This window comes from Mirounga leonina, unplaced genomic scaffold, assembly GCF_011800145.1.
Source record: "Mirounga leonina isolate KUSES-001 unplaced genomic scaffold, KU_Mleo_1.0 Mir_173, whole genome shotgun sequence".
Classification (NCBI taxonomy): Eukaryota; Metazoa; Chordata; class Mammalia; order Carnivora; family Phocidae; genus Mirounga; species Mirounga leonina.
Genome location: NW_023270447.1, coordinates 89540981 through 89557299, shown reverse-complemented (window position 1 = coordinate 89557299; position 16319 = coordinate 89540981). Strand labels below are relative to the sequence as shown.

The window sequence follows — 16319 nt, the reverse complement described above, 5'->3', positions numbered from 1 at the left end:
GTTGGCTTTACATCAGCCATTCTTTATAATGTCCTGTAATTCCACACTCACAGTCATGGGAAGAGATAAATGTTGATTTTCCAAAGGATACATGAATTCTGAGCTTAGTCCATAGTTTATAGGGAGAATTCTTAGCCTCAGATATTACCACAGGTTGCTAATTAGTAGGCATCACTGTTGATTAAATCAAACAGAGGAAGAGACATTAAAAGCCCTTGAACAAGAATTTTCCAGAAACAGTAAATAATTAGGGAGCTGATGGTTATCCTGATAGCTAGCAGTCACATTGTGGAGAAAGACCTGCTCTGTGGTGAATGAAGCACTTGATCATGGATATAAGGAGAGGGAAATTAAAAATTCATAGAGGTCAATTTAGTCAGATTTCAATACTCTCTTTGGCACAAAAAATTCAGGCAATCCTCAGTTCTTAGAAAATGTTAACATTGTTAAGGATTATTCTTACTAAGCACAGAAACAATAGCACTTCATATTTGTTTTGTAGTTTTGAATTTAAAGCACTTTGTACACATCATCCCATGTAATTCTCCCAAAAACGGTGAGATAGGAGAGCACCGTCACTACCCTTTTTGATGAGGTCATATAGAGAGGTTAGTTTACTTTTCCAAGGATAGCTAGTAAGTGAGAGAACTGAGCTTTTCATATTTTAAATATAAAATGTTGAGGGTGGCAGTTGAGTTTATAAACTGTCCTTGGTTTCCTAAGTATATATGTATCTGGTTTATAATACAGGATGAATAATCTAAAAAAATTTTTAATACTGCAACTGAAGAAGGATATTTTTAGGACCTGACTGTCAAGACTCCCAGAAATTGCTTTCCTTTTTTTTAAAGTTACTGTTGTATAGTTTTTTTACATGAAAAGTTTAATTTTATTTACATGAAGCAGCCTGAGAGCAGAGACCTGGTCATCCAACTTCCTCCTGACTTACTGCACCTGCCGTACTGTTCGTTGGCACTCATTAAATCCTTTGGAATGAGTTGGGGGGTGGGCGCACTATTGGGAAATGGTTAGCAATGTTGTTGAATCCTGACTAAACTACAGAACGAATAGAGCATTGGTTCTTCTTAGCAAACATTTCCTGTATGTACAAGCACATATGGTCCCTATTTAAAAAATTATGCACATAATATGTGTTCACCAGCATGTATCTTTTTTTACACACATACATTTTGAAACACTCTTAAGCCTTCAGGAAAATTGCAGGTATAGTGTGAAGAGCTCTTTCCCCCTGAACCACGTGAGAATAAGTTGCTGGTATGTTTCATCATCCTTACATACTTGCTTATGTATTTCCTGCCAACCAGAGATGAGAGCATTCTCCTCTGTAACCACTATATAGTGATCAAAATCAGGAAACTAACACGGAGACATTTCTACCCTCTGATCCGCAGATGCTCCTGCTGTGCCAGGTGACCCCGCCGTGGCCTTTGTAGTGAAAGGTCCAGTCAGGAGCCTGGGTCACACTCTGTTGTCTCTTCAGACTCCTTTAATACAGAACAGTTCTCAGTCCTTTTTGACTCTCATGACCTTGACACTCTTGAAGATTACAGGCCAGTCATTTTGTGGAATGTTCCTCAATTTGGATTTGTCTGATGTTTCCTTATGATTAGATTCAGGTTTTGCATCTTTGGCAGGAGTATCACAGAAGAGCCAGTATATATCTTTTTCAAAGATTAGTTTTACATTTTATTTTCTGTTTCCTTAGAGCGTTTCCCAAAGTGTATTCTGCGGAACTAGCACCTACTGTGTTCTCAACACCGTGCCACCTCTAGAAGGTAGGATTCGAAAAGCTTTTGACTTACAGGAAGGGGTGGGCTTGGCAGTAAGAGTAATTCCATCATGGTAGTACAGTAGAAATAGCCTGTGACCAGGCCTTAGGGGACTGGGTTCTGCCTTAACTTGCTGTGTGATCTTAGATGAGTTACTTAATCCTTCTGGGGGTAGCAAAATAATACTCCCTTTGTCAAGTTTCTGTGAGGGTTCAAAAAGGCTAAGGGTATAATCACATGGGAAATTGAAAGCACTCTGCAAATGTTAGATACTAATACAACAGTTCTGTAATTCTAGTACCCAATTCCTATGACTTCGAGTAGGAGCCGTGTGGTATTGTGGGAGAAGCCACAGGTCATGTTTGAATCCCATTTGAGTCACTAGCTGTGGCTTCTGGGCAAGTTAATCTGAACCTTAGGTTCTTCATCTGTAAAATGGGGGTAATTATGCCCTGATGGGTAATTGTGAAAATTAAATGAGAGAACGCAATGTAAAATCCTTTCTGGATGCTTGATGTAGAGTCCCACAAATGTTTACTTCCTAATAAAGAGTAGAAAATAAGTTTACTTGATCACATGCAGCTCAAATTGAAATTGAATAGAATGAAGCAGGAGAGGATGCCCCAGAACCCAAATTGAAGCAATCGATTGCACAACTTCTGTGCTCCCACTTTATCTGCCTCCGCTTGCATATTTTTTAATTGAAAATGTAAATGCAGACAAATAGTGAGAAGCTTATTGAACCTGAGTTAGGAGTTGACCTAAACCCGGACCAGAGATTTGGTGGTATGATTGACAGGGAGAGGGTAAACTTGGGCCACCTAAAAAAAGACAGGGTGAGATTTGACGATCACACACTCTAAGGAGAGGAAAGGGGTTGTTAAATAGCAAAACCAGTTATGTTTTCTATGGAAAAACCCACAAAAACTATTTTTTGTTTTTTTCAACTTCAAAAGTCTTTTGGATAATTACAATTGAGTAATTCATTTTGGAGAATTTCTTTTAGAGAGATACCATACCGATGCTTGGCACATAATTGAGCACATTGTTGCTTAATTAATATTTATTTTGGATGCATAGTGGTTTGAAGGTCTTAGGTTAGTGACGGCGGTATTTGCTGCTGTGAGCGCTGTGCTGACTTGAATACAACAATATGTGCTTGTGTTTTCCTGAATCAGCTCCTAGCCTACTAATTAAATCTAAGCACATAATAATTAGAGCTGAACAGAAAAATCGTAGCGCTTCCTTTTAATTTTGCCATTCCAAGTTGTTGATCAAATGTATTCCCAATAAGATTTAGCAATTGGATACACTGTTATACCAACTTATTTTGAACAGTTTGGTCTTAGAGGTTGAGCGATTAATCATAATTGACTTGATTGAGTAACAGTGTTCATGATGATTCACGGAACCAAAATTCTTTAATTTTTATTAATTATCAGTCAAAATAAAATGGATGTTATCATTTCCAGGTTAAAGTTAATATAGTTATAATTTCCCTTACAGGAGTGTGTTCCAAAGAGAGAGTTTGAATATTATCTTTTCTGATTTAAATGAAGGGTGTGGTAATGTGAGTTTTGGTTTTTTGAAATAAAACATGAAAATAAGAACTCTGCCTTTTGCCTACTTAAGTGAATGAGCATTTTTGCATGTTTTAGTTAAACTGTACGATGCCTCTAAAATTATTGTTCGGAAAATATTTGAAGGTTGTCTGGAAAGGATGGTTCAGTCTCTAGAATTACAGCTGTCAGCCAAGCACATCATCTGTCAATTTCAAGAGCTTCACTAGTTATTTTTATTGTGAAGTTGGTTAGAAAACTATTTTGTGAAGTCATATATCATACACACATATTTCCCAGATAATGATAGTGAAATATTTTACTGTCTTTGGTTGACACTTCCATGTTGCAGTGTCAGAGTTTAAGTATTTGGATTAAATGCTGAGATGCAGTTGAAACCGGTATATACCTTATTTTCATTGTTAACTCAAGATACTGTTAATAGTCTTAGTACTGAGACAAACATTTAAAAACTGGCACATGAATTTATCTAATTGTTGTATCATTTATAGTTATTCCAAAATCATTAAAAAGCAGCCTTTAATTAAAAAACACAGTTTTGCACAGTATGGCCATGTGAGCAGTTCTTTTCTGGTGTGAAAAGCAGAGTTGCTCTCCCATCACACTGTAACTGGAAAAACTGAAATTTGAAAATACGAGTTTTAAGATTCTGCCTGTTTGAGTTCCTAATATTCTTGCCCCAGTATTAAAATTGCCATCTTCATAAAACACAGTGGGAAAATACACCCATTGTTATGTTTCTAAAAAACATGAATTTATATTCAGCATGAACCTAAAATTCTGGAAGTAGCACAGTTTAAAAACTGATTAAGGGGAACCCATTGGCCTGTCGTACTCCTCTTCCTTTTGACCCATGGCTGCCCATTCCCGTAAAGTGCTATATTTGGAACTGTGATTGGGACAGTGCTCACACAGCCATTCTCCTTTTCCTCTTGAAAAGCTTCTGGGCCGATTCACCGCTGCCTGATTTGGTATCAGAGTGGAAGACAGAAGCCTCTTCTGTGGCAGTTAGTTGTGCCGTTGAGAAGAGTATCTCTTGCTCCACGTGCGTGCACACATGCGCACATGTACATACACGTGTGTCTGTACACATATGTATACACAGACAGAGCACACGTGTCTGGGTGTATGTACATGTGTGTACACATATGTAGGGGTACACACACACGCCTGTGTGTTATAGCCACAGGACAGCTGGGCCCCTCAAGGAGGCTTAAAAGAACAGATAATTAACATTGGGTTGTAATCACCAACATAAAAATAGAAGCTGAGGTTTAATTTTCTGTTCATTATTGTTCAAAATTACACTTTAAATAATAGTTTTCTCGGAGGTATGACTAGTCATATACAGTTCAGAGTAAGGCTATTGATTGAGCACCTAGTGTAATACTGTTTTTGATAAAAGGCATCCTGTAAATGGTGACTCTTTGAATTGAGTATAGATTTTAGAATTTTACCTCTACTTTCAGAATTGTACACATCATGGGAGATTAGAAAAAAAAAAAGAATAAAACCTCTTTAGGGGAAGAGAGAAGGGAGGTATTGGCTCATGTGATTTGGTATTCTGTGCTTTAAAGTTTTATGGCCCATGGTGCCTCCCTTGGGAGGATGAAGTGCAGGGAGCATGCATAAGCACATAATACTACACTGGTTTTATAGAGGGTAATTAATACAGAACTTTCTATGAACATTCTCTTAGTTGAACACTTTGTTTTCTGGTTTCATAGCAAGATTTTTAAAAAGTTTTATTTTGCTATGAAAATTTTGGATTCTTAAAAGCAGTCAGTTTTTAAGTTTTTCAAGTTTTTATACTGCTTACAGAAATAGAGGATTGGGCATTATAATTCAGTTGGTTGTGTAGTTCATGGACCAAAAAAGATTTAGTATGCTACAATTCTCTTAAGTTCCTCCCTTTAAAATATTTCCATATTATGTAGTAAATTTTTTCAGACTTTATTTCTGTGCCCAATATTTTTCTGTTAAGGTCTTTTCCTTGAGAAGAAATGTGTTAATCAGATGAAAAATGTTTGGAGAAGATTTTGTTGTGATTGTAGAAAATTTTTTATTCTTCTATGTTTTTCACATGTTCAAAAAATAGGCTATGCTAAACAAAATTACAGTAAATGGAAAGATATATTGTTGTATTTCACTTTTAATATTATTAACTAATTCCTGTATGTCTATGTAAGGTTCTTTAATAGTAAGGCATTTAAATTTATTGAATGGCAGTAAATTTCATAGGGATTTATGCCTGGAGGAGAATTGGAGATGACTTAATTCTCCTTGATTTGGAAAACTGAGAATATTAAGTAACTTACCCAAGGTCACACAATTAGAAAGTAGCAGAACTGGGTCAGAATCTTGGATTCTTGATTTGGAGGTCAGTGTTTTTATTACAACTTCTAATATCAGAATAAGTTACTTTAACTATGATTTTCTGGAGCAGATTCAGTCTTTAGTATTTCAATGTGTTGCTCCTAGTACCTGGTTATGTATTGCACTTTGGATATTGGGGCTTCCATTTAGCATTAAAAAAAAAATTGGACTGGGTAATTCTAAACTTTGACCTAAATGTGCCAAAACTGGCAAGAAATTTTGAGCCAGGCAGAGGGACTTTGTTATGGGAATGAAACAAGAAATGATCTGTAAATGAATGAATGAATGAAATAATACATAAAGGAAATGATCTCTTCTAGAAAGTATCCAGGAGACTGATTATCAGGTAGTCAGACATACCATCTTGTCTGAAAGTAATGAACTTTTCTCTCACTAATTTAGAAGAGTTACATTTTGATGAAAGACATTAATTAAATAGATATGTGTATGTAAATCAAGTTAATTAAAATGGTATGTTTTTAGATTTAGGCTAGAAGGACCAGCCTCTGTATTTACCTAGATAGCTAACTGCAGGTTTAAATTCCTTGTATTTCTAAGATTTGTAATTTGCTTTTGAAAGGATAAGTCTCCTTTGTATTCTTGGGGATGAAGTAGTATTAGTTTATGAATAAAATAGTCATATTTTATTATTCCTCTTCCCTAAAAAAACTTTTTTTCACCTGGTTAATAGAAGATTTCTGGGTTTTGTGAGGTTAAATCCTTTTGCAATTTGGACGTACTTCATGGAAACCTGGTGGGAGAACCTTTAAAAGTAATGTTCTGGTTATGGGCAGCTGCTAGGATATTCCCTGTTCACTCGCTTGTCATGGAGCAAAAGCTCGGATCTTATTTTAGAGCCTCTTGACCAGATTCCTGCTGCCACCTATCTGATCAGTGTGTAAATGAGCATTGTTAACCAAGAGGAATGGTGCTCTTGGTCTCACCGGTGACCAAACTAAGCTGCCGTTTCTGACCTTGCCAGTATACTTAAAAGGAGATTTTCCTCTATTATTTTCTCTGAATCTATTGTTTTCTTCTTTATAGATGATCATGGGAACAGCAATAGTAGTCATGTAAAAATCTTTTTACCGAAAAAGCTGCTTGAATGTCTGCCGAAATGTTCAAGTTTACCCAAAGAGAGGCACCGTTGGAACACTAATGAGGTAGATAAATTTCTATTTTTAGGGGTACAGTTATTTTAAGGGCAAAGTTGTTAGGTCATTTGGCATAGTGTACTACTTTTTATTAGTTTTTAAAATCAAAATACTGGACTAGGGGATTGTAAATGAGAATATTTAATCTGGGTTTAACAGACACCAACATGTTTCTTGAACTATCTCTAATCTGCTTGGCTGGCGTTGAAAAATATAAAATGTGCACGCTGACTTACTAAGGTAGCATGAGTTACCATACTTGTGTTCTCTTGCATTTTGGCGTCTTACATTTGGTGGTTAACTTGCCTGCATCTCAGCTAAACACTAGTCCTTATGTTGTTATGAGTTAATAAAGAGACAGCCCCAGTGTTCCACAAAACATGCAGTTTCTTGACAGTGTGAAGTTTCTGTAGGATTGGGAAGGGCAGGCTTCTTATTAGCAAAACAGCTCTCACAACAGTCCTTTGTGATGAAAAGAGTTTGCATGGAGAATTGATGGGTTTACCTTAATGATAGGAGTTTTTTTATTAGGAATGGAGGCTGTATGGTAGATTGTGTATTTGGCATCCAATTAGAAGATTGGTAAAGTAGAATGAATGAAAGTATCTTCTTGGATGATGTTTCTTGTTTTTGGTAAGTCTTAGTCTGGGAGTCTTAATATTAAGGGTGGATTGCTTTGTCATCTTTTTAATTTTGAAATCTGAGTATTTCCATGTAGGGTAATACGCATTTAGTTGGTGATGAGAACTGGGTATGTGTCCAGTGATCTGGGAATTGTATTCCTTTAGTTCAGATGGCTGTGATTACTGGTTTTCCAAAGTTGGTCTGAGTCAGTTTGTGTTGCTGGTTCAACATGCACTTCCAAGTTCAATTAAATACAACCCCCTGCTGTGTATTGGGCCCTCAGTTTCGTTAAAAGACACAAGAAGACAGTAGTGCTGCCTACTTACCTTATCTTTTTGAGATTATTTTATTCTAACTTCTTGACATGGAGTGCTTTTGTTTTGAGTTTTAAGAGGTTATATGGGTGAAAGTCTGTCTACTTAATCCTAGTTGACAGATTTAAATACTCAGTAGACCCTCATAGCTTTGATACCTTGTCTCAACTGATTTTAATTTCTTTTAAGGTATGTATATTTTGATTATTTGCATAAATTATATTTCCCCCTTAGACAAAATACTTTTACCTTGACAAACATTAGCTAGTTTAGAGGCCTCTTGTTTTAATCAGTCATCGATTAACGATTTTAAACATGAAAACAAAGTAAATATGCTGAAGATTAGTTTTAATCATAGATCATTACTCTGTCAGCAAAATAGTATGATTTGGGAGCCATTCAGTAGGTCATAACTAGGTCATGAATTATTTAAAAACTCAGTATGTTTCTTAGTATTCCCTGAAACATGGATCTGCTACCTTACTATTATATGTTAGCCCTAGTTTATTTATAAATGAAACAAAACACATAATTGGTATATATTTTTTCAATATTATGTTTTATGTGAAATTGGCAATTTATTTTTAATTACGACTTGAAATTGTATTTGAAACCAGCAAGCGCTTAATTAAAATCTGTGGTCTTTAGGGTCTTCTGAAGCTGGAGTCACAGTATTGGAAGCTCAGTTGGTAGACTGTTCAGATCCTTGCACAGGACTTCACCTTTCATGTATTTATCTCTGGTTATTGACAGGTTCCCCTTTACGCATAGTTCAGATACATTATAAAACACCTAATAAAGAATTTTTGTAGAGGATGAGATTAAAAGGAAATGCGGAGCTGTTCTGTACTTTCTTCTAGGACCCTGGCCCAAAGAGCTCCTTGGAGACTGCTGATTTAGGTCACAGTGTTGCAAAAGTCCCTGTCCAGAGAGGAGACTTCGGTCCAATCTCTGACTGGCGAAACATAAAACTGGGGGCTCTGAGACATGTGGATTGTTTTGTGCAAGCTACCACTGCTGCTGAAAATGCCAGTGAACAACGTGTGTTCCCAAGGGTGGCTGGAGGCAGGATGGGTGGCTCAGCCGGCAGGGGCCAAGGCTCATACCCTTTTCCCTCATGACCCGTTGTTCTCTCAGTAATTTGTCAGCTCAACGCTGACAAAAACTCTTATGAGAGAACTGAACTTAAAGGTTGGCCCATATTTCATTTCAATGTACAGGACATTGGCTTTCTTTCTTGTTTATTTTTGGCTTTAGGAAAAATAGGGGACTCTGGGAGTGACAGCTGAAGACTTAGGAGTCCTTAATTCTGCAGAGTGTTACGTGGTGATGGTAACCTGTCTTTTTTTTTTTGAACTGGCTTGGATAACAGGAATAAAACAATCTGTACTTCTATTAAAGCACTTCCTTCTTTGATCTAGCTGGGTATTGGCATTTTCCCACATTCTTCAGCCTGCCATCCTGCTAAACCTGAAGGAAGCGTCCTTCCGTGGACTTGTCTCTCTCTGGGGCTTTTGGTCCTATTTACAGCAGAGTCATGCTTAGTCAGAGTTGCCCATGAAGTCTCTTGAATTGCTCATGGAGTTAAGTTTAGTCATACTGCCATTAGGGAGGGCCCGTATCCTGCTGGGGTTGGAATAGATTGCTGTGTTTTGGTGGAGGACCACGTGAAGTAGTCGGCTTGTATTTGGAAGCAGTGTTGTACCAAAACTGGTTTAGATCCCCCTTTCCTGGGACAAGGTGCTGTCACTGGGAGAGGTGTGAGTGAGGGAGGGCGGTGGACAGCACACCTGATTGCTGTTTTCCGTGTCACTCTGTGCAGCATATGTTCGCGGAGCAGCCTGGTGGCTGGAGTTGCCTGTCTGAGGTGTCTCTGTCTTCTATGCTCGCTCTCTGCTGGGTGTGTACAGTTCATCTCCTGAGTATAATGTGACTCCTCCATGCTTTTGAGAAATTCCTTTGTTGAGACCTGTGTTGTAATATTTGTGATGATTTGAGAAAACCTAGCTTTTGTACTGTGTCTTTGTTGAGAGAGAGTGAGATTGTGCCCATTCACATGTTGCCATTTATCGAGTCCCTGTTTTTGCTGGTGGCTGGGCACTGTGTATAATTATTTCTGAGCCTTATAATAATGTCACAAGATATGCCATATTTCCTTTTACTGATGAGGGTATAGTGGTAAAAAGTGGTTAACTCATTTGGTCAAGATAGCATACTTGTTAGGGCCTGTCTCTCTCTGAGCTTAATTTCTTGTACGTTGCTTACTAATTCTTAGGAACATTCATTCTGTTGTAATGTTGTCTTGGCTTTTAATCAAAGACCCCATAACTCTTAACCACATTAGTGTACTTGGCAAATCCGTTCTGTCATTTAATTTTGGATTAAAAAGGGTTAACACAGGATTAGTGTTGTGGGTTCATATGCAAACATTTGGTGAAGCTGAAAGTCACTAAAAAGGAAGACTACCAGAAGATAAGGAGGTCTTAGGGCCCAGCTAAGCTCCTGGAACCTTTCTTAACACATTGGAATAGGTAAAATCTCCTGCCCTTCCTGAATGTTATTTGCAGTTGCAAAATACCGGTTTCTAGACACAACATTTCAGTGTGGATTATGCTTTCTCAGCCACACACAGCCTTTGCCCATGTTCTTACAGGCAGTAAAGGAGGGGTGACGGTGATGATGGGGCACTAATTATGGCTGCCAGCATTGACTGAACATTACTGTGTGTGTGGCACTGGTGGGTCCTTGATGCGAATAATCACATTTTTTCCTGGAATTCATCCTATGAGGCAGATTATGTGATTACCTTGAATCGATGAGGAGATCTGAGCCATAAAGATGTTAAATAATGTGCCCCAGAGTGGTGGACTTGAGAGTCTAACCTTGCAGCCTGATTTCAGAGCCCATCCTCTCTCCAGTTCTGTCCCAAAGAATAATTTCAAACAGACTTTCTCAAGATCTCGCAGCTGTTTAGTGATTTCTAACCCTTTTGTTTTATAGAATTGTTTGGCTTCTTTATTTATTTACATCTTCAAGTATTAAACATATTTTTGCATGAAGTTTTTTTAAAAAGCAGCACTCATTTCGGGGCACTGGGGTGGCTCAGTTGGTTAAGCATCTGACTCTTGATCTCAGCTCAGGTCTTGATGTCAAGCGTCTGACTCTTGATCTCAGCTCAGGTCTTGATCTCAGCTCAAGTCTTGATGTCAAGCCCCTGCGTTGGGCCCCATGCTGGGTGTGGAGCCTACTTACAAAAAAAAAGTAGCACTCATTTCTTAGGGAAATAGTTTTGATTCTTAATGAATGTTAATATGTAGGCTCTGGATAATGAAAAAATATTAAAAGTAGACATTTTGAAGCTGTGTGTAACTTGAGGGTTAGGCTTGATCTTTTATATCCAGGGCAGGAGAGAAAGAATGTATTAAACAGAGCAAAATTGTTGAAGAACCAGCTCTTATTCCATAATCAGTTTGGCATTCACGTCTTCATTAGGTGAACTGTTATAAGGTTTCTGCATTTTAAGTTAATATTTTTAAGGCCCAGAGCCAGAGATCATTATGCTAATGCAACTTTCTGATTGCACAAATGACTATTTATAATTACACATATTAGTGCTCCATGTATGTTGTCCAGACTGAAATTCTTTTGTTTAGTCATTAATTAGCTGTTTGACTTAAACTACGACTACTGCATTCCCCCAGTCGCTGGATCTGGATTTCAGATGGCATTCTTCCAAAGCCGAGCTAATGCACACCAACAGACCTTTTTAATGAAAATGTTCTGCTTAAATGTTCAAATCACTTTTGTGTGCTACTGTTTTTGAACTATTAATGCTCTTTTTTTTTTGTTTTTCCTCTAATACAAAGTTTCTCTAGAGGAAGTAAACAAAATGGAATTCTAGTTTGTACTGATCTTAAAGAAAGTTGCATCAAAGGTTTTCAGTTGGTGATAGCTTCAGAGATTTTCGTATTAAATGCCTCCTTTTTAATGGTAAACATGTCTGTGTAGAGAGGATATAACTCTCCACTGGTATAGTCTTAAGTCATGCCGAAGAACCTGAAGAAAAAAACCCCTAAGTATAATGCTTTTTATAGGGAAAGAATTGCTTTTTTAAAGCCCGAATACTTTTTTTTCCTTCAATTTTTTATATTCAAGTAAGAAAAATGGACAAATGAACTTTAAGACTATGAGATTTATTAAATTATGTTTCATTTCAGTTGTTTTAATAAGAAGCCACCTTTTCAAATTTCTTTAGTCATTTTTTTTTTGTGTAGCCATATATTCTTGAGTGTTTTTTGTGTTTTTAATTTTTCTCTTGGAATACCTTATAGAGTCATAGTTTTAAGGGCTGTAATTTTTTTCAATGATTGGTTTTTCTAGTGTATTTATATGTTATCTTTTTGAAAGACAGACCCACATTTTGGGGGGATCATATAGCACTCTTCAGACTTCCACCATGCAAGCTAAACTGAAAAGTATTAGCGTTATGAAGGTGAGTGAGGTATTTGGCCTTGATGACTCAGAACGTTAGTTAACCCTGAGGTTGGTCTTTGTTTTGTGTAGCTTTTGGCAGTTGTTAACGGTTTGAGTGGTCCCAAGTTATTCTCAGAGTCCTGCAGGGCTCTCCTGGTTCAATTGTAAATAGGAAAGTACAGATATGAACAGCACCACAGAGAGCCAAGTTTTAAGAGGGACGCCATTTGATTTTTAAATACAATATATTGTACCAAATTTCAAATTAAATGTGGTAATTTTGTAGCAATTGGGCTAACTATAATTCCTCTGTTTCACTTAGTAGTATGAGGTCAGGTAAATGGACACCGACATCCAAATGAGCATGCACCTGTTTATCAGACAACCTGTATCAGTTTAGCATTGGTGGTAGTAGAGGGAGATTGGATGTGTTGAAATGCTGGGGGCAGATGTCCTTCTACATCTCTGGGGGAAGGCAGGTGAGGAGAGGTCGAGACAAGTGGGTTTAGCTCTGAGGAACGGGAGGAGAAGCAGATCTTAACCTGCAGAGAGTAGAGTAATGGTCATAACATTTGAGTAAGATCTTAAAGAAAAATTTTTTTGAAGAAAGAAAATTCTTGTGGTTCTGCCTCAGTTTTGACCCCAGTGGTTTTTATTATATATTACTTCAGAATGTATCACTTAGAAGAATACTTGGCCCATAGTCAGTGTTCCATAAATATTTGTTGAATGAATGAAATGTGTAAAAATACAAAAACTCAGTATGAATGTCTGAGCTCTTGGAGTTCTTATGCAGATATAAAACTCAAATGTAAATATATTACATAAAAAAGATCAGAAAACTAATAAGATTTATATTAACAACATTAGTTAAATGAGATGGATGAAGTTTTGCCAAAACCAAATTGCTCTTGCAACACGAATGTAATAGTGACTGTTCTCAGGCAGGGTCTTTTGAATTTGGCCCATGACACACTATCATGTGCCCTGCAGTGATCCCACCCCCTCCCCATTGAACTATTTAGAAACTGATTTTGGCTCAGCAGGCATTTCTAGAAGTCTGTTGTTAGGCCTTGGTACAAATACATCATTTAGTCTGAAGTTCACTTCTGGATTTTCTCATTAGTCCGAGAACAACTTAAACGGGTCCCCAGGTGATTGTAATCACAGACCACAGACTTGAACAGTGGATCTGTGTGTTAGAAAAATTGGTTATAGGTTTTATTTTTTCAGGTTATAAATTAAGATGTGAAGTGAAAACTTTCCTAGTGAACTCAAGGACCACTGATCTCTTGGAAGGGATACACAGCTGGCAATCAGGAACTGGTTCTGTCTAGTCTTGGCTCTGCCACCAGTCAGCTGAGTGCGAGGTAAGCCACCTGCCTGGCCTCGTCTGCATCTGCTGTGATTGTGCTGAGTGACCTTTAGAGATATGTCATAAGTCCTGTTCTCCAGTTTTGGAGGCTAAATCACTGTTGCTCTCAGAGTTGTTTGGGAGTGTAGGACATTCAGGGCAGGCTTGGGTCCAGCTGGGGTGTGTGTTTGTTTATTTTTTGCTGTTAATCATCCTTTATTTTTATTTTTCAAGTCTATGCTTCAGTGGTTTTTAGTATAGTCTACGTACAGTTGTGCAGCCATCACCACCATGTAATTCTGGAACATTTTCATCACCCCAACAGCTCGGGTTTTCCCTCTCTCTGGACTTGGTGGAGTCAGCACTCTCAAGGGGTGGCCAGCCTCTTTTTAGGGGGCTCAAGGTTCTTCTTTGGTATCTCCTCCAAGTTTCTATACCTGTGTGGTGCTGGAGCTGAAATTAGAATAGATTGTCTTTTTGTCCAGGTCTTAACACAGAGCACTTTGTCCTGAGATTGTTTTCAAAATGTTCAAGTGCAAGTGAGGATCCAGTTGGGGCCTTGTTTTTCTGAGGGAAGAAGAGGGCTTGAGGAGAGTTTTCAGTTGAAAACTGAAACAATATGCCCTGTGAACTGGGTTACATGGGGATAAACTGCCCCGCCCTTTCTAGTAATGGTGGGAGACTCTGTGGCCATGACTTTCATAAAGAGAAGCTGAGCCCTGCTGGAAAGTCAGCTGAGATTGGAAAAGGGAAGGATACGTGGAAAAGTGGGCATTCTTTTTAGCTTACTGGTTTTCATGCTTAGCTGGCATCAGAATCACCTGGAGGGCATGTTAAAACACAGATTTCTGGGCTCCACCCCCAGAGTTTCTGTTTCAGTAGGTCTGGGGTGGGGTCTAAGAATGTGTATTTTTAACAAGTTCCTGTTGAAACTTAACCTAGATGAAGACTCTCAGGCCCCTAGAAGTGTATTCTAACTTCACTTGACTTTAATCTCAGCTCTGCTATCCTTATACCATTCAGGTATATTTTGGTGTACTTTGGCTACGTGCAGTACAGTTGAGCTTTCTAGAGTCTTCTTCTCATACACCTAGAAGTAAGAGAATGCAGTTAGTTTTGGTATTTATCTAAAGTATTGGTTAATGTCTTGTTATATAGGAAGCCCTTTTAAAGTATGGGTGGCGGTAGGGGTATGTGGAGGCATATTCTAATTTTTGTGACCTTGTTTTGAAAAGGTAGCATGAAGAATCATCTCTGCTCCCCCTTTCGTTTCCATCTCCATTTGGCCCAAATAGCTGAAAACAGCAGAACCCTAAAGCTGAACATCATAGCCTGCCTACTTACCTACCTACCTGTCTGCCCACCTTCTGGTCTTTTTAATACTACCTTCCAAATGTTTCTAATGATAAATTATGTTATCTTGGTAATTATGAAGTTCTGTTGAAGATTTTAAGAGAAGTTCCTAAAATATAACCTAAGTTTTCCAATTTTAATGCTTTTAGAAGGCTGGAAAAAAATGAAAAAGAAAAAACATACAAAGGAGTCCTTTCTAGATGGCTGAGAAACCACAGATGGGCTGGGGTGGATGTGATGAAGATAAATTTGTGTTTGGGAGAGTGTTTTCTCTGTAAGGGAGAATATTATGGGCAGGATGTGTGGATTTCATGAGGCTTTCTAGTATGCTTCTGTGCTTGTGTGTTCTCTGGTCTGGTGAAGGGTGTAGAGTTGAAATAAATGTAAAACTTAAAGAACCTGTTGTTTACGTTTGGGGAGAAAGGAGGAAAGGAGGAGGAGCTGGGGCTCTGGGGAATTGGACTGGACTGAGCAGGGGTGTGTGCGCGCGCACGCGTGAGTGTGCGTACATGAGTGCACGCACCTGTGTGGGGCAGCTGTGGTAGAACCAGGGTGGAATTCTGAGGCAGGCTTATTTGCCTTGAGTTCATTTTTTTATGATTCCAAAGTGTTTATGGTAAAAAGAGAAGGTTCCATGTCCAAGAGAACAGGAAGCTGAAAAGTAGCTTGACCTGGGCTAGAAAGTAGAGCCCCTTGTGTCTAAAGTCAAAGGGAGCGTGTGTCAGAGGGGGTTGGTCTCCAGAGATGGCTGCAGCAGGAGCATTTGAATCCAGGCCACCCATTCTACTTCTTCTGTTTACTTTTTTTTTTTTAATTAAGGTTTAATTTTTTTTAGAGCAGTTTCAGGTTCATAGCAAATGGAGAGGAAGGTACAGAGAGTTCCTGTACAACCCCTGCCCCCAAACACGCAGCCTCCCGACTACCAACGCCCCCCACCAGACTGGTACCTTTGTTACAGTTGATGAACCTATGTTGACACATCATCGTCACCCAGAGTCCCTAGTTTACATTATGGTTTATTCTTGGTGTTAAGATGTCTTTTCATGGCTTGGTAGCTCATTTCTTTGTGGTGATGACTAATACTCCATTGTCTGGATGGACCATGGTTTATCTCTTCATCTCCTGAAGGACATTTTGGTTGCTTTCAAGTTTTGGCAATTATGAATAAAGCTGGTTTAAACATCTGTGTGCAGGATTTTGTGTGGACATAGGTTTTCATCTCCTTTAAATAGCCAGGAGTGTGATTACTGGATCATGTGGTATGAGTATGATTAGTTTTATAAGAAACTTTCCAACTGTCT

At 38.2% G+C, this 16319-nt stretch overlaps 1 protein-coding gene across 5 annotated transcripts in view; it reads left to right on the top strand.

Moving 5' to 3' along the window:
- The window catches only part of LOC118020053 (calmodulin-binding transcription activator 1-like), a 105981-nt gene that overhangs the window by 27104 nt on the left and 62558 nt on the right, over nucleotides 1–16319 (top strand). For 4 of the 5 annotated variants that reach the window (XR_004681803.1, XM_035019895.1, XM_035019894.1 and 1 more), the window contains exons 2-3: nucleotides 1727–1796; nucleotides 6791–6909. Coding sequence is in view for 4 of the 5 variants with exons in the window: in XM_035019895.1 (XP_034875786.1) it covers nucleotides 1727–1796; nucleotides 6791–6909 (189 nt within the window). In the remaining variant the exon portion in view is untranslated. Of the gene's footprint in view, nucleotides 1–1726; nucleotides 1797–6790; nucleotides 6910–13544; nucleotides 13908–16319 lie in introns of those variants that run through there. The other variant, XM_035019896.1, reaches the window with a different exon arrangement.